The following is a 20,978-nucleotide window of genomic DNA, read 5'->3' on the forward strand; positions in this document are numbered from 1 at the left end:
GCTTTGAAATTTAATTTCATTTGCAAAACAACAAGCTCTGTCAGAGGCTGCAGTTCGTATGCCCTGTACACAGTTCCATTTCCCTGCTGTCTGCATGTTGGCCCGTCTGCCTTTGCGAGTCAGCAGGACGCGCATGGCTGAGTGTCGTACTGCTTTCATTTCATCCAAGTTCCTCTCCAGCAGATTCTTTGTTGTTCTCCTTTCCATGTCTCTGCTGTTGCCCTCCTTGCGTTGTGCAGCACTGCTGTTAGTCCTTCAGGCTGAGTCACTTCCACGACCGTTGGATGCTCTGGGAATTAGTTTGTGTTTGTGAGTAGTGTACGGCTCTGATCGCCTTGTTTGTTTTGAGGGCTTTCCAGGAGATGAAAGCTTATTAAATGAACATGTTGTATGTGAAACAAGGGAATTGGTCTGCGAGCATAGCAAACTGATGATGACTTCCTTGTTATGGGATGGCGTTCTGGAGGCTTCCCTCTTCCTTGTGTTAGGAGTTGCAGTAAGCTGCGTCCCACTGGATGAACTGCCAGAACACCGTTGCCACCAGTGTGGGTGGGGTGGTGGTAGGCAGGAGCATTGTAGCACAATAGCTCCCCCTTGTTCATAGGTGCATTGAGCTCCCCGATTTAAAAACAGAGGAGGGGTGCTGTGGAGGATTGCAGGTGCCTGGTTCTATGTCAGTGGCCATGGAACACCTTTGGGACTTGGCTCCGTGGGCACCACTGCAGGGGAGGCACAGTGTGCCGAGGGCAGAGCTGGACTGAAGGGCTGCCCCCCAGAGCCAGTCCCCAGGTGCTGCACTCAGCTGGCTGCCTTCTGAGGAAGGATGGCAGGAGGGCCTATTCAGCTGTGTTCAGGTGCATGTCACAGCAGCCAGCTTATGCTGGGCAGCCTCCGAGTTTACTCATTTGCACCAACTCTTGACATGTGTTTCTAGAAAGAAAAAGGAGCAGTTCAAAACTGTGAAGTGCGTGTGTTACAACAGCTTGCAACACTGAATGGTGATTGCTGGGACAAGAAAAAGCAAAACCATTCCTTAAGGCTGCCCTCGGTAGCCTTACTGGATATGAATCATCTGATAAACTTCTTTAACACATAGAGACTTGAGTAAAGTGCTACTGTGTTTTTTTTGTTTGTAAGAATATTGATAAGATTATGACATTTTGATCTGCCTCCTCACATCTCATCCTGTGAGACACTAAGCTCTGAAGATAGTTTAGTTGATTTGCTGACAAAAGGGAGCTAGATTTTAGTTCCTGTCCTGATGGACAGGGAGTTAAAAGCTCATAAAAATACCTATTTCACTGTCAGAAAACAGTATTTTCTCCTTTGGTAGAAGGAGGCATTATTTCAGATCAGCTGCTGAGGGGGAAAAAACCAAACAGAGAACAAGAGCAGGTTACTACATACGTCTTGAAAAGTACGTTCAGGTTGAAAAGCATACTGAAAACAGCTTATTCCACAGTCCAGCAGAGGAAAAGGAAGGATGGGTGGCAGCACTTCATTGAGAAGAGCAAAGTTGGATGTGGGATTTTGTCTGGGTTTGCGTTTACCCCATTTCTACACATTGAAGCACTCCTTTTAGGAACGGCCTGCACTGTTTTGCAGGCGTCGTGAGTTCCGTGTGCTGCAAAATCAGAGTATTGTTTTAAATCCCTCCGGTCTGTGATATTTTATTTTTAGGTGAGGAAACCTTTAGATGTGTGTGTGCTGGTGGCTTTTTAAGCGTGCTTTAAAAAGAAGCAAATCACAAAGCAAGTGTTAGAAACTGTGCTTTTTCCTTCCTTTTTTTTTTTTCCCCTTCTGAAAGGTTCCCCACCTTTGTGTTTTGGAACTGTTAACCTTGGCTATTTTTATTGTTATTGTTTTAAATGTGAATTTCTTTTTAGACCGCTATGCTCAAGGACCTGGGGCTTTTAGGAGGAAAGATGTTCCCCGGAGCTTTTCTAAGCACAGTGGTGCAGAAGGAGTGTGCTGAAGCTGGAGGGCCCGGACTTGGCTTTCTCTCTGTGGGTTATAGCGTGTGGCAACAGCTTTCTGTAGCCTGGGTAACTGCCTGTGACGTGGGTGGTGATAGGTGAGCTATGTACACAGACATCCCTTGCAAGGAGTGCATCTCCCAGGTGTGGTGTTAGCTCTGGGAAAAGGCGCTTCTCAGGCACCCTCACCATGATGTTTCTAACTGCAGTCACTGGTGGAGTAGACAATTAAGTTATCCTTATATCTCCTGCTCTCTGGACTGGGAAACTTTGGCTGTGTGCAACTGATCATTTTCAGTTACTGTTTTGTACAGCAGTGTGTATAAATAATAAACAACACGTATTCTGTACCTTTAGGAATGAGCATGTGGCTGTAGAAATTATTCAAATCAGTGCAACCGGTTCTTCCTTAAACAAGCAGCCAACAGCAACAAAACCCTGGGCTTGGAATTACCTTCCAACCACTGCCTTGTGTTTCGAGAGAGCTGCTGTGCTGTTTGAGGAGTTGGCAGCTCTTAACTCTTTCCCAGATGGGCTGCTTCAATTTCCTTAGTGATCTTGGCAGAGTTTGTGTTGCCCTCCATGGGAAGACAGTTCTGCATTTTATGGCTTAACGTTTGTGAAAGCTATTTTTGTGAGGTGGGAGTGCTCTCCGAAGTGTATTGCTTTTGGTGGTGTTCAGAATCGTAACAGTGATGGTGTCTGAAGAACGTATGCAGAGGGGGGTCTTCCCAATGAGAGCTATCAGCTTGTGCACTTCCAGTCTGTTTATACGTACACTTGCTGGCTTTTAACTCTTGGACTGCATTGAACTGCCTCTTAATGTTGAATTGTAGCACAATATTGGAATGTCTTGGAGCTCTTGCAGTTTTCTAAACTGGAGTTGACTGTTCTGGTAGCACCATATCTCATTTGAAGCCATTTGCCTGATCCTGTGGTCATAGAATCACAGAATGGCTTAGGTTGGAAGGGACCTTAAAGGCTACCCACTTCCACTTCTCTGCCATGGGCTAGTTACCAGCCACTAGATCAGGCTGCCCGGGGCCCTATCCAACCTGGCCTTGAATCCTCAATCATTGGTCATCTTCATGGGCAGTAGTATTCAGGTGTTAGATCAGCGTTTGCAAAACTCTTGTGTAGCTGAGCTCTGAGGTTTCTCATCTTGCCCCAGAGCAGGGCTGAAGCGCTCATTTCTCTATCTTTTGCATGTGTAGCTTCTGATCACAGGATGGAAGCTTGCTTGCTGGCTTTGTGTGCCGTAGGCTGGTGGTTCTTTGTCTCTACACCTGCTGTGTGGTGGTACGTCGAAGGAATGTAAGCTGTAGCATACTTGTTTCCCGAATTCTTGTGTAGGTTTTAGTGCCTCCAGATTGAAGTGAATGGTGAGACGTGCTCATTTTAATAGGTGGGAATCAGACTGGAAAATAATTGACTTTTTGGTACTACAGGAGCTGAGGAAAGCAATGCCTGGCTTGCACACCTTCTGTCTTCAGAGCAGAAATGTTGTGACTACTCTGTTATTAATAGAAACGCTCGAGTTAAATCTTGTCAGCGCAGGTTTTGCACATGTGCGATTTGTTTTTTACCTGCTATCCTTCTGATGCTGTGATTGTCGTAAAGAATAAGCTTTTACATTCTGAAACTATCAATTCGCTTTCTAAAAAGTAGCTGGAGCTTTTTATTTTAATTTCTGTGCTGGCATCTTGGCTATTGGAAACTAACGCGATCATACTCCAATGTGTCTATTCTTAGCAGAATGTTTTAATTTGAAACCCGTTGTTATTGTTTGAAGGCCTGAAATGCTTGCTTTTCTGGAATTTAGTTCTTGCCCTACAGTGTTTCTGTGTCTCGGAGTTGAAAAAGAGGCATGTTGGGAGTAAGGAGGTGCTCAGCTAAAACTTGGGCCTTCTCTGCGAGGTGTACTCATTGGCCTGCAGCAATGAGTCTCTGCCTCAGTTTCCCTGTGTATAGCAAGACAGTGATGCCTACTTCAAAGATGCTTTGTAGGATTAATTAATGCTTAGGAAGGCCTTTGAAGATGAAGAAGCAGGATTTGAAATATGAAAAGTTTCCATGCCCCAGGTAGAAAGGTTCTGTGTGCTGACTCGAGTGTGGCTTTTTCCAAATCTCTTGAGCACCTCCAGATGCTTGGAGGGGCTTCTTTCAGATGGACTGTGGTGGTGGACGCTTTCAGGAGACACCAAGTTGCATAGCACTACCTCCAGAGGTTAGTTACTTGGAGGAAAGGAGGAAAGGTGATATCCCACGGCCTCAGCAGTATGTACAGGTAGCAGGCTTGTCTTGAAAAAGGGGCCACTGCAGCATTTTCCAGTTATTCTTCCCTAGGGCAAGCTTCTGTCCTTTCCTATGTTTGATAAACCAGTCCATTGATGAGCCCTGTATGAAATGATTTATGGTAATCATAGCACTGCGTTCTTAACCTCTAACAGACTGGAGAAGTAATGCTGTCTTTACTTTCCAGGGATGTGAAAGAGTTGTGATATTTTAAAATGAGGTCTTAATTTCTTGGAAGACATGTCAGTTCTGTGTGTGATGTGTGCTTAGGTGTGCAGGGGAAAAAAAGAGAACTTTTAGGTTGTTCTGTATCATCTTCCTTTTGGTATCTCCTCTTTTCCATACATTTTGCCAATTATGTAGTGACTGCGTGTTTTATAGGCACCATCCTAGCTTAAGGTGCTCTGATGAATGTGAATTAAGGGAGAACTCGGTCTGGACTTTATCACACAAGAGGGGAGGACTTTGGAGCACCATCCATGTTGCAGTGGTAAGAGTTTGAGGGTGACTGTGCTAAGAACAAGCTGCAAAGTCTTAAGTTTTACGCATAAGGACTCTTAATTTTTCTGTTTTAATTCAGGTTTCTGTGGAGGTGCAGTCGGCCTTGCAGAAGTAGATAAAATGCTCTGGCATTGTAATGCACAAATGTCTTGAGTATATTGAGGTCTAAGGCAGGCCTGCCAGTGTTTCCTGTAGGAACATGAAGGTTTAAGTGGCTCCTTTCCCCCAGTTAAAAACAAAACAAAAAACATACCAGGAGGTTGAGTTGGCTGTTTAGCTGCTTGGATGTAAAAAGATTTGCCAGTGCTGCGTTTGAAGCTGGAGTGGGCTGTGGGGCAGGCTGCTAAGTGGGGTGTAAGTAGAGCGCCTGAACGTTTTCCTTTCTGGAAGCATCGTTCTGCAAACCCTAGGCAGGCCGGGCTGTGGAATCTGCATCATTAAAAATGCTCCCCGTCAGCAGACAGCAAGATAAAATTACAGCTTTGGAGGAAATTCGGTTCTTGCTCGTAAGCATGGTGTGACGTCTTAGTGAGGCTGAGCGGCGTGTGGGCTCTGACAGTGGGAAGCGCTCCGTGCGGCTCAGATGTGTGGCTTCCTAGCCAGCCTTCCTGAGTCGTCCTGGCACTGTGAGTAATTGCTTTGAGCGCGTTCCCTGATTTAGTGCTAGGGTGAGCTGCATCTGGCACTGCTGTAGCTGCGCTTACCTTTAAAAATAGAAGGGCATACTTTGCTGGAAATGCTGGATGTGGGAGTAAAGAGAGCAAAACGCCCTTGGAATTGGAAGAATTTTTGAGAAGTCATTACTTTCTGGGAGTCTGGGAATTGCTTGTGAGAAATAATGGGTCTAATGCAGCGTTCTCCCCATTTCATGAGCTTTTAATGTCCAACGAATATGGGATCTTCAGGGTGGCATTTGTGAGAATTTTCTGTCTCATTTTGCATCTGCAAATGTGTTGCTTTGCAGCTGAAGGAGAGTTGAGAGGCTCTCAGGAGGGGAAGGCAGGTGTGACCTTTGCATTGTTATCAGAAGAAATGGTTCAGGGATGCAGCTATTCTGTTACGATTTATATGCCCTACCTGATGGAGCCTTGCTTTACTGTGTATGTCATCGGCCACCAAACTGAACTTTGGAAAGTTGAGCTTTCCACTGTATGCCCAAGAAGGTGGGAAAATAGATATGGAACAAGGAGACTTTATAATTCTGCCATATGTAATGGAACAACATAAAAGGAAGAAATTAAAAAGAAAAAAATGCTGCTGAGCTCAGGATTTAGGGAGAAAGCAGTGTTGCCATTCAAAGGGTTGTTTGACCGATGGCGCCGAGGCAGAAATCAGTGGGGACGGCTTTGGTTAAAGAGCAGGAGAGCTACTGAGCTAATAACATAGTTGAACCCATGTTTGCAGCAGCATTTAGAACTCGGCTGCTGAAGAGCAAACTTAGCTGATAAGAAGTTTGGCATAGAGAGTTGTGTCCCTGAACTTCGTATTAAGGAGAGTGTGACCATGTGTGCAGTTAACTGACTTCACATGTGAACTGCACAAATGCGTGGAATTTTGATAATGTGTTGCCAAAATCGTAGATATTTCCATAGCACGGGATTTCTAGCAGCCTGCATTTATCCTAATTGCTTTTCCTTTGGGATGCCTGTCTGCCTGCCTTTCGCGTGAGACCATTTCCTGCTGTCTTAGGATGGCTGTGCTGGATTAGAGAAGTAAGGATCTGATAAGCAATGGAGGCAGATAGAGATATGTAAATAGGAGGTGGCTTATTTGGGAGAGTTGACACCAAACATGTATCCTGTTAGAGATTTTTGCTAATGGAAAAGAAGAAGCAAACCTGTATATGGGGATGGGATAGCAGAGGTTAAGTGATACTTGGTGAATTTTCCAACGTTCTGTGCGTTCTCTGCTTCTTTGACCATAGGAGGTCTCTGCTGGGTGTTCCACTGACCTGTGATGACTTTGTTATCTTGCTAGCTCACAATCTGGGGTGTGAACTCTTACCCAGAGTTTTCTTAAAATAGGCTGTGCTATTTAGGGAGTTTCCTCCACATGCTTGCCTTGTGCTTGGTTCTCTTAAGCTCACTCTTCCTGTCTCACCTCTGATAACTAACACTTAGGTGAGTTATGAAGTAACTTTTTACTGGCTACTGCTCTGTGTGTTTTTTATAGCACCTCCTCTCCCTGAACAAAGATTTTCTGCTGAAGCTGGATGCTGCTCTTTGTAATCGGAATTCTTTCGTTAAGTCCTCCCACTGTCTGGGCTGAGCTTTTCTCATAGTGCTTGGAGTGTTCCATCTTCCTAGCAGTAGCCTCTATAGTGAGGCTGTAGATATTGCCTTAAGCAGTAACACCAGATCAGTTACAGCAGTGAAGTTCTTTGGTCATCATACCCATATGAAGAGGACAGTATTATGGAAGAGATACTGCTGTACATTAGGTTTTGGACTTATGTTTTAGGAATTACGGAAGCTATGTAAGCTGATAGGAAAGGGATTCTTATTTTCCTTTCTGTTTGATGGATGCACGAATGACCTGAGCTGTAGAGTGGTGTTCCATTAAGACTTGGATTCCCTCATTGTCATATTGCGATACGCAGAGCAGAATCTTCTGAGCAGGTCTGGAAGTGCTATGCGTGCCCTTATCTTGTGCTGGTTTTCTTCTGCTTATACTGACACAAGTTGGGAGATAATGATAGCTGTCTCTTTGGTCCTCAGTTGCTGTGCGTATTGCCTTGCATCAGCCCTGTCTGTGCAGACGTGCACCAAAGCGTTTGCCAGATGCTTTAAATTGTGTTGTTACACCCAGTGTTGGCCTGGTGGCTGTGTGTTCCTGAAGAAGAAAACCTGCACCTCTGAGCAGACAGTAAAGTGTTCTGATTTTTTTAATTTTATTTTTAATTTGTTTTTAACAGATGCCTTTTCTTCTGATTGAGTTTGAGCCTGACCTAGCAGCAAACGCAGGTGGCTGGGGGAGTGGGAGGGGAAGGCAACTCCCTGAGCCTCAATAGCTTCTCCCTCCCACAGGGAGGCAATTATTTAAGATTTGAATCTGGTATCCTTGCTTAGGGTGTAATGCAAATGACTGGTCACATGTTAGAAGTGTCCCGTAGCAGAATGTATGGGAGCCATACGTTTCCTACTACTACCTCTTAGGTGCATTTTGTAGCTGACTGCCTCACATGTCCTTCGGTATTGATGTAGTGTCTGTATGAATTGTAGAGCCACAGAATCCTTAGAGTTGGAAGGGACCTCTGAAGGCCATCTAGTCCAACTCCCCTGCAGTGAACAGGGACACCACAGCTAGGTCAGGCTGCCCAGGGCCTTATCCAGCCTCACCTTGAAAATGAACATGGCCCATTCAGCTCTGCTGTCCCATGGTCCTTTTTAGTCCAGCAAAGTGCTTCTTTATGAGAGTTAGGAAACAGGATTACTCTAGGGGCCTACAGGATGAAGGGTGCTGCTGTGCTGTAGCAGGGGAGAGTCAAAGTCTGAGGCCGTGTAAATTTCTAACCAGCTAGGCCTGTGAGAGCTCTTCCATACACAGAGATGTTCCTGCAAAGATGGTATTTACCCTGCCCCTGCCAACAACTGGGAAACACGTTTATCTCCTATTTCATTATGTTTTCTTCTTCAGAAAATGAAATGCAAAATAGGTTGGATATTAGGAAAGGGTTCTTCACCAGAGGGCGATGGGCATGGAACAGGCTCCTTAGGGCAGTGCTCATGGCCCAAAGCTTTTAAGCAATGCTGTAGACATAGGGTTTGATTCTTGGGTGGTCTTGTGTGGAGCCAGGAGATGGACCTGATGGCCCTTGGGGTTTTTCCAGCTGGGGTTGTTCTATGATTCTATGAAGCAAGTTTCTTGAGTGCTTATGTATGACCAGGTAGCTCTACTAGGATTGCCTCGAAGATGAGCTACAGCCCTTCACATTCAGACATCCAGTGACCCTGAGAGCACCCTTACCCCCTGTTGACAAAAACCTGTGTTCAGCCCTGTGGAAGGCTGGTGAAAAATGGGCAGACTTGTGTAGAGAATTGAGAATTGGGCAACGTTTGTAAGGAAAATTCAGCTACTCAGTTTCATTTCTTTCTGCTTCCTTCACTGGAATGGAGAGCTCAATTTTCTTTTCCCACTGTTTTTTTTTTCCTCAGTTTTGTATGCTGAAGCATTCACAAACGTAGCTCATTTTACACTTATTTTCAGATATTTACTTTTGCATGTCATGTTTCTGACGTGTGAGGGAACAACGTGCTATCCAGGCTCACTGCCATCATTTAAAGTTGAAGTATCAACTATTTATCCCACATCAGCCCCTATTGTTCAAACAAAACTAAAGGTGGTTAAATGACCTCTGTGCAAGTTGTAGAAGTCGCCATCCATATTTCTTGTCAGACCCGTGGACTTAAAGGTCTGTGTGCTGTGAAACCAGGGGAAAATGATGTAGAAAGTTTGTGGAAAGTGTATATCCTTCAGATAAAGTGCGTGTTTCTGAGCAGCTGTTCCTTAAAAGCCAAGTTCCTAAGCAATTCCAGATAGTTGTAAAATGTATTTTATGTTGCCGTTTTAAGCTGTCCCATCCCCCTTTTGACATTTATGTTTGGATCTAGTGCTCTGCTGGTGAACTGAGGTAGCTAAGATACTGCTCTGAATCAGCCAGGCCTGCGGAAAGTATGCGTTGCTAGATAACAGCAGCTTATTTGCAAGAAATTCCTAGTACCTACTTAACACACCACACTTGATGTAAAAAGGCAGAGCCAGCCTGTTCAGGTCACTGCCATTTTAGTGTACTTATGCAGGTGGGATGTTTTTGCACGTCTCTTGAAAATGGATGTTTTAGAATGCACGTGTTTTGGGTTTTTTTCTGTTATTTGACAACTTCTATTGCCATAACAAGTTTCATGACTATTTGGAATAGAGGAGGATTCTTCTTGGTTGGGCTGCTGTAGGCTTCATATGTGGCTGTGCAAAGTCTGGAGAAGGAAATATTTCTGGTCTCATCTTGCCTATGTTCCAATGTACTGAGAAAAGGGGAAGGGAAGCTGAATGTTCCTAAATGTCCAGCTGGCTTAATGTTAAGGTGAACAGATGAGAAGGCATGGGAACAGAGAATCATTTAATTGGCTTAAACAAAGCGAGTCAAAGCACCTGTTACATTGGCATCCCAGTTTTTGTTAAATTTACATTCTGATGTGAAAATATAGCAGTTGGAAGAAGTGTTTTAATGCTGATTCTGTGCTCGTGAGCAACTTGTTCACTGCTTGCTTTTTCCCCTTCCCTTTTTGCAAGTTGTTTAAATGTTTCCTCTCCCCTTCACAGTGGCAGTCGCTCTTCCAAAACCTTCAAACCAAAGAAGAACATTCCAGAGGGATCTCACCAGTATGAGCTGCTTAAACATGCCGAGGCCACGCTTGGAAGTGGTAACCTCAGGATGGCTGTTATGCTTCCAGAGGGTGAAGACTTAAACGAATGGGTTGCAGTTAACAGTAAGTTGGCTAACACACACACACACACACACACACACACACACACTTCTTGGTGCTGAATGTGAGCTGACACTTGTGGGAAGACAACTGTGTACTTCTTTCTAGTGATGTTCGCACCACTCTGCACTGTGTTACAGTGTGAGAAAATGACCTTATATCATTTAAAGCTAACAGATGCTGAGTGGCACACTGAGACAATACTCCTTAAGCTTCTTGTTCCAGAAGTATGGTCCTGTCCTTAAAAAAAAAAAAAAAAGAAAAAAATCTTAGTGGTTAAAGTGTGAGCACTTGATCACAAAGAAGTGTTGAGATAGAAATGCCACTGCTGTTTATAGAAAAGAGCTTGTCTGTGCTGTCTTAATATGTTTGAGTGAGTTCTTCAATCAAAGTTGTTACCTGATAGTTTGGACAAGTCTCTACATGCTAAGTATAAAACCTTAATTTAGGTAAGTATGAGGGCCAGGTCTAAAACGTTGAGACTACAGTGACATGTGTGGCCTGTCTTTCCTTCTGCCTGATGCAAACCTAGAGACTGATCTTTGCAATATTCCTAAAATTAGTCCCTTCCTTTTGTTTCTACCATGTTGTGGTAAATCTTTGCTTTGGTAAATCTCTGATTTTAACTTTTCTAAAGCTGCTTTTCCTAGCTCTCTCTTTTTTTTTTTTTATGCTAGAGCAGGTGAAACAGTGGGGCCCAAATTGGTGTGTTCTGATTGCCTGACTATGTTTTCTTCTCCTTCTCCCTGGGGCATGATTTTGCTGCCTTGCTCTTACCCTTTAAGAATGGATTAACTGAAATTGCATTGTGCTCTGTAGCTTTTGCGGGGTTTTGGTTGCCACAGACTCTGTGCCTTATCTGAGTATTTCCTTGTCTTTTGTGTCTGTGGCATGGCTTGCAAGTACAGTGTTAACTGTGCGCTGCAGTATAAATTACATTTGAGCTAAATGTCTTCTAATTACTTATTTTACTTAGTTCTGTCTGTTTCTTTCTGTTTCTTGACATGTTTGGGAAGGGACCTGCCATACTGGCTTCTACCTTTGAGTTTTTTAACTAGCCACACAGCACTGTGGGATATAACCTGTCACTCCTTCCAGGGAATGTTGAAGCTGCCAACACCATTCTTTATACAAATTTGTTCACACTGCTTTGCAAAACTGCCTAGAAAAAGAACCAGTCTGTTTCTATGAGTAAGCATTACTAATGATGCCTGAGATATTGCTTCCCTCCTTCCCTTTGCGTGGTTCCTTCATTCTGTGGCTCTTCTTTCTTGTGTGGCAGTGGTATTTTCATCTCCCAAATGGTTTAGCCATTAAATTAGCTGCCTGGCAGAAGGCTGGGAAGCATTTGACAAGAGTGAGAGCTACCTTTTGCTAGCAGCTGCATTTTGTAATGAAGTGGTCCTCTTTCATGCCTTCTTATAGTATGGTGGGGGGTATTACTTTTACTTTTTAAAATTTTTTCTAAGTGAATAGCACCTTAGATGCCCTTTGATTTATGTCTGCCACACGTAATACCGGTTAATGGCAGCTGTGAACTTCTTCCATTGATTGAGATACTTAATGAGGAAAGGAAGTGTATGACTCCATATAGTAAGAGTGCAGGAGCAATGTGCTCCACTGCTACTTGCTCAACTCCTAGCCTTAGTGACACCTTATGGGAATGAATTGACTTATATGGAGATTTTTAAAGTGTGTTAATGTATTTAAAAGGAAAAAAAGTGTGTGATCGGTTTATTTTCATTTGACATCTTGATTTGAAACTATTAAAAAAGCACTTCAGAAGTACAATTCATCTTTATGTTTGTAGTAGACTAAAATGTACACCACACAGTGCGCGCTTAGAGCAGAAAAGCATGTGGAAAAAGTAACCTAAACCCTCAAAGCTCAAGAACCGTGAGTAAAAAGAGGAAACGAAAACGTGAAAAGGCACTGTACTGCTTTACAGATGTTGGGAAAGAGGATCTTGCCTTTTCCTTGTTTGTCAGACACTGCTGACTGTGGTGGATGGGTGATGTGTCTCAAGGCATTTTGAGACTCGCAAATGTGGGATTTGCAATAATCAGTCATCTTGTCAAAGTCTGTGTGGGTTTTTTGAACACGCTTGCCCCGAAGCAAATGCTGGTCTGTGGTTTCTACTGGGAGCAGCGATTGGAAACTTAATTAACAGTTCTTGTGTACACATAAAAAAAAAAAAAAACCAACAATGGCTGCATTTAACTGCTTCTTGCTGCCTCCGCAGTGTTGAATGTCACACAGTGCTGTGGGCAGTGTGCTCCCACTGCACATCCAGAGAGGCTTTAGTGGCCCTCCTTGTCATCTGTAACTTTATTGACCATTCTCAATGTTGTCATGCCATTTTTTTTTTTTGCTGTTGCTTTGCAATGGAAGGGCACATTTTGTTGCTGGAAATTAACTGCAGCAGGTGCCTGCTATAGTGGTTTTGATATACTTCCCTCTTTTGGTACCTGGGAAGTTGTGTAGCACAGTTGTAGTTCTGTATCCCGCATCTGCTGAGCAGCAGCTGTGATTTACTGCCATGATGTGCATGTAATCTTTGTTTATGCTCCTGAATAATCAGTGAGGACAAATACCATATTTAGCCCCCCATACTTTAATAGTACATGGTATCTACTGGTGTTTACAACTAGAATGTCAACCTACATCTCATTACAGCATAGCTGTAATTTTCCATAGATTTAAGCAAAGAATGCAAATTTGGGTTGACTTGCAGAGTAATACACTGGCTCATCTTAGGCATAGCACCAGATTGAGAGGACTGTATGTCCATTCCACTGGGTCCTGCACATTGCTTATGTGAGTATTCACTACTCACCTCTGGAACTAGTGACTCTTAAAAGGTCAGTTTTTAAGTTAACACAAACATGTTGATTTAACTACTGTTGAGGCTGGTTGCAGGAAAACCATTCCCATTTGATCAGAATGAAGAGATTTGTTTATCTGTTTGTTTGGATAATGTGTGCCTATTTAATGATATGAAAGGTTTTATTCGAGTATTCCTGAAATTTATCTCAATAAAGAAACAGTTTGCCACTGGCACCTTGAATTGAAGACATCACATAGGTAGTACTGATGTAAACTAAGTCTGAAGTCATGCTGAGCTCAGTCTATGTACCAGTTTCCCATTGTGAGGAACAGCCTTGCAGATATGATTGCAAAATTGCACCTGGAAAGGTTCCTTTTGTCAGAGGTGGAACGCCTGGTCCTGAAAGCAGTAGAAGCAATATAGTGCAGACTGAGCAGCGGGGCATTCAGTCCATTTATACTTCATCTGTGGTTTCTTTCAGGGTGAGAGCATGTGATTGGAATGGTTAAATTTGCAAAGCACTGTAGTTAAATAGAGGGAGTTGAGCTCTACCGTGCTTATTTTTTTGTTTTCATGTTATTGCTGAATTTCATCCCCATTGATGAAAGCATGAGATAGATGAGTAAGGACACCAAAGCTGCTCCCACAAGTCTCAAGTTCCTGTATGCTTGCATTACTTGGGTTCATCCAGAAGTTAACAGGAGTGGTTGCAGAACGAAGCAGGTGGGAGTATTTAATAAAATTGTTACATTGGAGCCTTTCTTTTAGTGGTAAGAATTCAACTTTAATTTTCTAGTGCTCGATGTTGGTTCCTCTTCATTTTTAACCCATGACATCCATTGTTAATTATTGGTAACGTGCTGTGCTCTCTAACAGGTGCATGGGGGGCCGTTCTCTGAAGGGATTTGAAGTGTGCTTTTATAAATTGATCACACAATTCCTAAAAACTTTATCTGCTATAAGGTCACTGAAAGCCTTGCTTTCAAAGAGCTCTAAGTGCTTGAGTGTCTATTTACAGTAGTGAGAACAATGGGAATAGTTAGATATGTTCACTTCTGGTCTTTTATTTCAATAATTCAGTAGTAGACTGTTTAAATGTAACTTCAGCAGAAATATCCAAGGATGGTTTGTAAATGAGGAAACCTTGTAAACTAAATATTAATTTGTGTTAATTAACTGCTAATCAAAGGAATAGAAGTCACTTGATGTTGTGACCATATGCCTTACATACCCCCATGCCTCACTACCCACTTATGGTTTGAACATAACATAAATATTCTTTGGAAAGACTGTCTTTTGGAATAGAAAGCCTGAAGGGCATCAGGGTCAGCAAAAGGGTAACAGTTTCTGTACTTCAAAAGTTCATGTTCTTTTTATTAAAGGACTCGTTGGGAGAATTTGGGGTTCTAATGAAGTACACCAAATATTTAGAAGAGTAAATGACAGCTTTCTTTTTTTTTCAAATTAAGCTTTTGCTATAGTTAAAAGTTAAAGAAGTCTTGCAACCAAGAATTGATGTTCTGCATCTTTCTAATGCACCTTAAAAAGCGGTATTAATGAGGTTCTATCGTGGGAAAAATAATCCAGCACCCTTTTCAGCAGCATATGTTTTACAGTTCAGGCTGTAGGAAGTTTGTTTTGCAATTAAACTGCAGAGTAATAATGAATGATTTAAATGCATTGCAGCTGTTGACTTCTTCAACCAGATCAATATGCTTTATGGAACCATTACGGACTTCTGCACAGAGGAGAGTTGCCCCGTGATGTCTGCTGGCCCAAAGTAAGATCATTTTTACTCATTGTTCAGTGTGCAGTTCTTGGGATGATTTTGCATTCGAAAGAGTCTGGATCAGCTGAGTGCCAAAGAAAGGACAACCTCTGTGAGTAGAAAGGATGTCGTCTTTTGTTATGTGTGGAGGGAAAAAGCTTGACCCTTTGTAAGGGACCAGGGAATTGAAAGGTTTTTATAGTAATTGTTTTATTTAGCTTGGGAAGTAGCCTGACCATCAGAACTGCTTTCTCTTTTTTGTTCTGAAACGTTGATGAGCCCTCCTTAAATTAAGACTTGAAGCTTTCATCTGCAGGCATTCAACTAGGAATAAGCAAAATCTTTCTTTGAGGTGTTTGACTAGGTGCTATAGAAAGAAACTTGGCATCAGGTTTGAGTAGGCTGAGTAAGAATTCCTGCCCTTTCACTCAGTGAAGTTTTACTTCCTTGATTGTTGCTTATACTTTTGTGCAGACATCGAGCATTGTGTTGTTGTTTGCTCCTCAGCTTCCTAGTGTTTTTCAGAGAGGAAAATACCTGAATTTGTGAGTAGTGATGGGAAAGCACTGCTTCCTTTTTACATTAAAATCTTAAATAAGCAACAAAGAAAAACAATCCTCTCCTCCACTTTTTCCTGCTTTCTAATGATGTATGTTGTTACTGTCTGAAGGCAGTGATCCCAGCCAGCAAGGTGGGGAGCTGAGGGCAAGCAAAAGAGAGCTGCTGGGGGGACAGCTGCTGAGACTGGGAGGGTATGAGCTCTGCAAGTGTGAAAGCAGCCAGATGGAGGAAAGGTTTGGTGCTGTGTTCTTAAACTAATGATGGCTGCTGTGGGATGCCAGAAGCAGTTTGGGCAGGCAGATGTGCTGCAAAACAGGGGAGGGGGCGAAAATACAAAAGAAGTTTACTGTTATACAAATGAATTTTGGAATGAGCTTGTGCAATGACATAGTCCATTGTCTGCTTTGTGCTTCGGCATGCAGAACAGGCTCTTGGATATTAAATGAGAGCATGAAAATATTTGTTTGCTTTATTGTTTGACGGATGAGAAGCAGTTAGTTGGGGATGGAGGTTAATTATTGATGGCTTAGCTTTCTGACTGCCAGTCTAAACAATTTATTTTTCTCTAAAGAGACAGATAACCATTGATGGAAACTTATGTAGTGTTCAAGCAGTTACGAAGCAGGCTAGAAAAGAGATGCTAGAGGCTAGAAAATGCGTTCTGCCAAGTTTTTAATCAGGTGGCCTTATCCCTGGGATTTGCAGAGCATCCCCCAAAGTCTGCAGCCCCACCTGCGTGCAGGAATGGGTTTTGCAAAAGAGGGTCCAAAGTGTTCATGTGTTGGAGGGGCCCTGGGCCAGGCAGGTACAGGAATAGAGAGGGGTGAGGCTGTAGCGATTGGCAATGGAGTGAGCATTATGCTTTTGGTTTGATTGAGCATGGCCATTCTTTAGGTTAAAGGTGACCTGCAGAATTTTTATTATGGAGGCACTAGAAGAAACCATGTTAGCATAACAGAACTGATATTTACAGGGCTTTTTTTTTTCCCTGTTTCTTATCTCTATTTCATGTTACCTTCTGGCTCAAGACATTGAGCCTTATGAGCTCCTTAATGCTTCTAGGCTGGAGATTGCTGACTGCTTACAGCCACAGCTGAGCTGCCACCATTACTGTGTACTCATCTATTTCAGATAGAAGAGCGTGGGTTAGCTGGAACAAATTCCATAAGGTCACTTGAAACAGGTTAGGCAGCAGTAGCGTGGGGAGAACTAAAAGCACCAGGCACTCTCTGGCTTTACAGCCTTAATTTTCCATAATTTATTTATTTTTCTCTGCAAGTTAAGTCCTGTTAGTCACTTGCAAACCAGTATAATTGCATCCACACATGAACCTTTCTGTTTAATAACTTTGAGTTTGGAGTACATTGGTGTTTTACAGACTCAGGGCTACATATTCCCAGTGGAAAAATACTTCTGGTCCATATATTAAAAAAAAAAAAAATGGCTGTAAGTTGCTAATGCTCACATAGCTGTTTGGAAATCATTGTGGGTTAGTCACAGTTGTTATAGCACAACTGACAAACCTGTATCAGTCTACGGAAAAATTGAACCAGATGTGATGAGTAAATGCTTGGGGCTGGGTAGGTAGTGGCTTGGGCCCACTCGTTCATCTTGGTAGTGATCTCATACAGGAGGCCTTCACCCAGGCAGATCAATTTTGGGGAACCACCAAAAGCTTGGTCAGGTGGGAGGTGGGGAGCTGACTGCTGCTGTTAGGTTAGGAATGATAAAGTACTCACTGAGAGCTGAGTCTGCCTTTCTGCTGACGTGAAGCGTTATCTGCTGTGGGGTCCCTTAAATTTCTTTTGGACTTCTGTTTGTTGGAAGGATTGCTGAATTAATCTTTAACAGAGTTAATAAAGGATTGACATAAATATCAAAAAAAGTTCTCTTGTGCCTGCTGCACAAGTCATTGTCTAATTGTTTGAGAAAACTATCTGATTTGTTCCAAAATATATCATTTCTTATGATAATGATCCACTCTTTTCACATCTGCAAGACCAAACACTTTCTACCCAGGTGAACTCTAGTTGGCTATCATTTCTTACTATCCTTGTGTCACCATCAATGCAACAGGCATGATAAATGTGTTAAGAACTTGCATAAAAGTAATGTGTATATTGAGCACTATGGTGCAAGGGGTATTCTCTTTGTTTTCCTCCATGGTTTAAGTTGTAAGAACAAGGAGGAAGGACGTGCTTGCTGCGTTTTTCAAAGCAGGATTTCTGGACAGAGGCTCTGAAATCCACCTTAAGGCATTTGATTGAGGTGGTTAAGCTCACTCTTAGTGGTGGTGAGAGCCTGTTGATTGTCATGAGGTTTGTAGGTTCCCAGTGCTTCTAAGTTTGGATTTCAAATAACACTCTGGACAGCTTCTCCTAACTCCCCCATGGTTACAATATACAGTATTTGAATGTTCATTTGCTGTTTTCTGCCCAGTGTGTCCATACCATTAAGTAAAGAAATAACCAATGAATCAAGTCAGTGAAATACTCCACATCTCTCAGCAGTGTTACTCCTTTTGCTTGACATTCTGCGCCTTCTGACTTAGTGAAGATAACACGCCTGCTGTGTATGGGGAGTTTGTATTCACTTTTGTCATGGTATGTCTTTGGTGTATCTTAAGAGCTGTGTTACTTTAAAGGTAATTCTGTGGCACTTCTTCCTCCAAAAAATGCAAGAACAGGCTTCTAAGGGATATGGACTATTTGGATGAGAGCTAGCATTTAGCTTAGGTTTCTTCTTGTTATTCTACTTGTCTCTATACGATTCTGGTACCTTAGCTAAGAGTTGGTATTTGTCCTGTGTTATTAACACTTAAATCTCACTAGTAAGGTAATGCTGGGTGCTGAGGAATACTGATTTTTTTTTCTTATTCTTTTTTAACTTAATTTTTTTTTCATGCTAGGAATGCTGTGGTCTGTTCAGCGTGTATGGGATTTTTTTTGTATTTTAATATACGATTTAAAAACGCTTTCTGGCCTTCTGATTTCTTACCATTAGAAAAATAAGACCTTTTAATACAACTGTTAGCAGCACACTCACAATCGTAACATTTGTGTATTGTGAAAATGTTTCTTCAGTTATTGTTCTCACAAAAACAGATTTATTAAAATTTCAAGACAAATCAATCAGATATGGCTAAGTCTTGAATAAAATGATGTGAATGGTCTTGAAAACAGAGGATCTTCCCAAATACTACCTCCATTCCCTGATACTGAGCGTAGATATTCAGGTAGGGTTCAGGTAGCATTGTTTGCAGCCCAAACACCGTGGTAAGGCACAGCTGTACTCAGATATAACGGTTGAGCATGTTATCCTCTATGTAAAGTACTGATCATAGAATCATAGAATCACAAAGCTTGGAAAAGACCCACAGGATCACCCAGTCCAACCATTCAGCCATCTCCAATGGTTCTCACTAAACCGTGTCCCTCAACACAACGTCCAAATGTTCCTTGAACACCTCCAGGGTCGGTGACTCTACCACCTCTCTGGGCAACTCCATTCACCACCACTTTCTGGGCCCGGCCCTCCAGGCAGTTCCTTACCCAGCCAAGAGTGTAGCTATATCAGTAATAGCATCTCTTTGAAATCTTTTAAAAAGATCTAGGATAGATCTTCTGTGTGGTGTGTGTGTGTTTGCTGTAAAAGCAGGAGTGACCTGACAGTACCACCCCTGTAATTGACCTTTTATTAATAAAAAAGTGGGGAGTGCAGCCATCCTGACCCACTGTGCATTTATTCCTTTGGGAGGATTTCAGAGCTACAGAACTCAGCAGTCCCTTTTGCTTCAGTCTGGGCTGGCTGGCTGGCTGAGCAGGGCTGCTTGGCCTAAAGCAGATGTGGGTAAAAAAAAAAAACCAAACCTGCTCAGACGTTACAGTTTGGCAGGGGATATTAAGACATGCACATTGGTACTCAGCAAAAAATAGAAAGGAACGCCATGGTTCACTTGAAAGCTGATGTTGTCAGACAATAAGCATCAAATATAGTTGTTTTTTTCCTTTTTCCAGTGATGTGTTCCTAAGATAAGCTGTATTCTCCTACATCTGGACTTGTGTGGATCACACTCCAAGTGTGTCAAAAAACATGTTCCATTCTAATTTTATAAGGACTTGTTTATATCTGCTTGTTCATGCAAATTCCTCCTGTTTAATAGCTTTCCATGGCTTTTATAATTCCTTGGGTTCAAATGGTGCCTGTAAAATGAATGAAGCTGGAATCTACTCATTAAATAAGCTACATATCAGCATTATTAGCCTTACAAATAGAGAAGGATAAAGAGTACATATTTTATTGCTCCATGATGACACCAGCGTTTTGTAAAGGTGTGATGCCACCTTATTTACAGATAGGAAAAACTAAGCTAAAAGACATCCTGAAACTACCCAGAGAATCGGTGGTATATCTGGATACTGAGACTTTTGGAATCTTGGTCTAGTTTGTGTGCTGCGTGGTAATGCTAAGCTATTAGATGCAGCCTAAGGACAGCTATTTAATCTAGAAGGTTCCTCAAGATTGTTTACTAAAGTGCACCTTATACTTGCTTTCAGTTCTTGAATAGTATTCCTTGGCATTAATTTACCTCTGAATCTCTTCCTAGTCTCCTAATACAGTCATAATTTAGGAACACTGGCAAGAACCAATGTAGTTTGGTTGTCAGTTAGGCAAAACCTGTAAGCCTGATTTCAAGTGGAGAATTTAATGCAATTTTCTGATGTTTCATTTCAACAAGTTGTAACCATTCTTTTCTTCAAAAACAAACAAAAACAACCCAAGCTACTTTAAAGAGAAAGTAGCTGTTGCCTTTTCAAGCAGAAGTGCCCTGTGTGTAGTGTGGAAGCTTACTCCTACAGCAGTTTTTGATGTACGGGGATGCTTTAACTGTAGCTTGCCATGTATATTTTGGCAGGAGTGTTAGAACCAGGGATGAATGTGTGTGCCTATGAAATAGGAAGTTTATGCAAGCCTTCACAGGCTATAGTGGCTTGCTAAAGAAGAATTGCAGGTTGGGTCTGGAGCAGCTGCAGGTGACACTGGGAGCTTTTGGACCTTAGGTTCAAGGAAGGGCTGTGGGAGGGTGTGGGTATGGGGAGTGGTGCAGGAAGAGCGTCCTTTTAGGCTGTGTTAGGAATGATTCACCTGTATTAAGAAATGTCTTCTTGTTGTTGTCCCAACCCAGGTACGAGTACCATTGGGCAGATGGGACAAACATAAAGAAACCAATTAAGTGCTCTGCGCCAAAGTACATTGATTACCTGATGACTTGGGTCCAGGATCAGCTGGATGATGAAACGCTATTTCCTTCTAAAATAGGTAAACAAGTAACAGTGAACAATGTATTTGGGTTATGGTTGTACAGAAATATTCAAGTCTTGTAGCATTGAAAGGTCTCCTACGTGACTCTTCTCGAGTAGGACAACTATAAAGGTAACATGTTTGGAAAGGCACTTTCATCAGTTGAGATAAAATTAATGTGTACATGAACTGTAGTCCATGTGTTAATATTTTTAATAAACATCTAGCCAACTCCAATGCAGGAAGTATTGTTTCTACTTAACTGT

General features: G+C 42.3%; 1 protein-coding gene across 2 annotated transcripts in view; it reads left to right on the top strand.

Annotated features, from left to right (window-relative positions):
• The window catches only part of MOB1B (MOB kinase activator 1A), a 39,297-nt gene that overhangs the window by 9,420 nt on the left and 8,899 nt on the right, over positions 1–20,978 (top strand). The window contains exons 1-4 of one of the 2 annotated variants that reach the window (XM_046940142.1): positions 1,170–5,398; positions 10,092–10,258; positions 14,769–14,862; positions 20,597–20,730. In XM_046940142.1, the coding sequence (XP_046796098.1) occupies positions 10,204–10,258; positions 14,769–14,862; positions 20,597–20,730 (283 nt within the window). In that variant the 5' untranslated portion in view covers positions 1,170–5,398; positions 10,092–10,203. Of the gene's footprint in view, positions 1–1,169; positions 5,399–10,091; positions 10,259–14,768; positions 14,863–20,596; positions 20,731–20,978 lie in introns of those variants that run through there. The other variant, NM_001389507.2, reaches the window with a different exon arrangement.

The sequence above is a fragment of the Gallus gallus genome, chromosome 4, assembly GCF_016699485.2.
Source record: "Gallus gallus isolate bGalGal1 chromosome 4, bGalGal1.mat.broiler.GRCg7b, whole genome shotgun sequence".
Taxonomy (NCBI): Eukaryota; Metazoa; Chordata; class Aves; order Galliformes; family Phasianidae; genus Gallus; species Gallus gallus.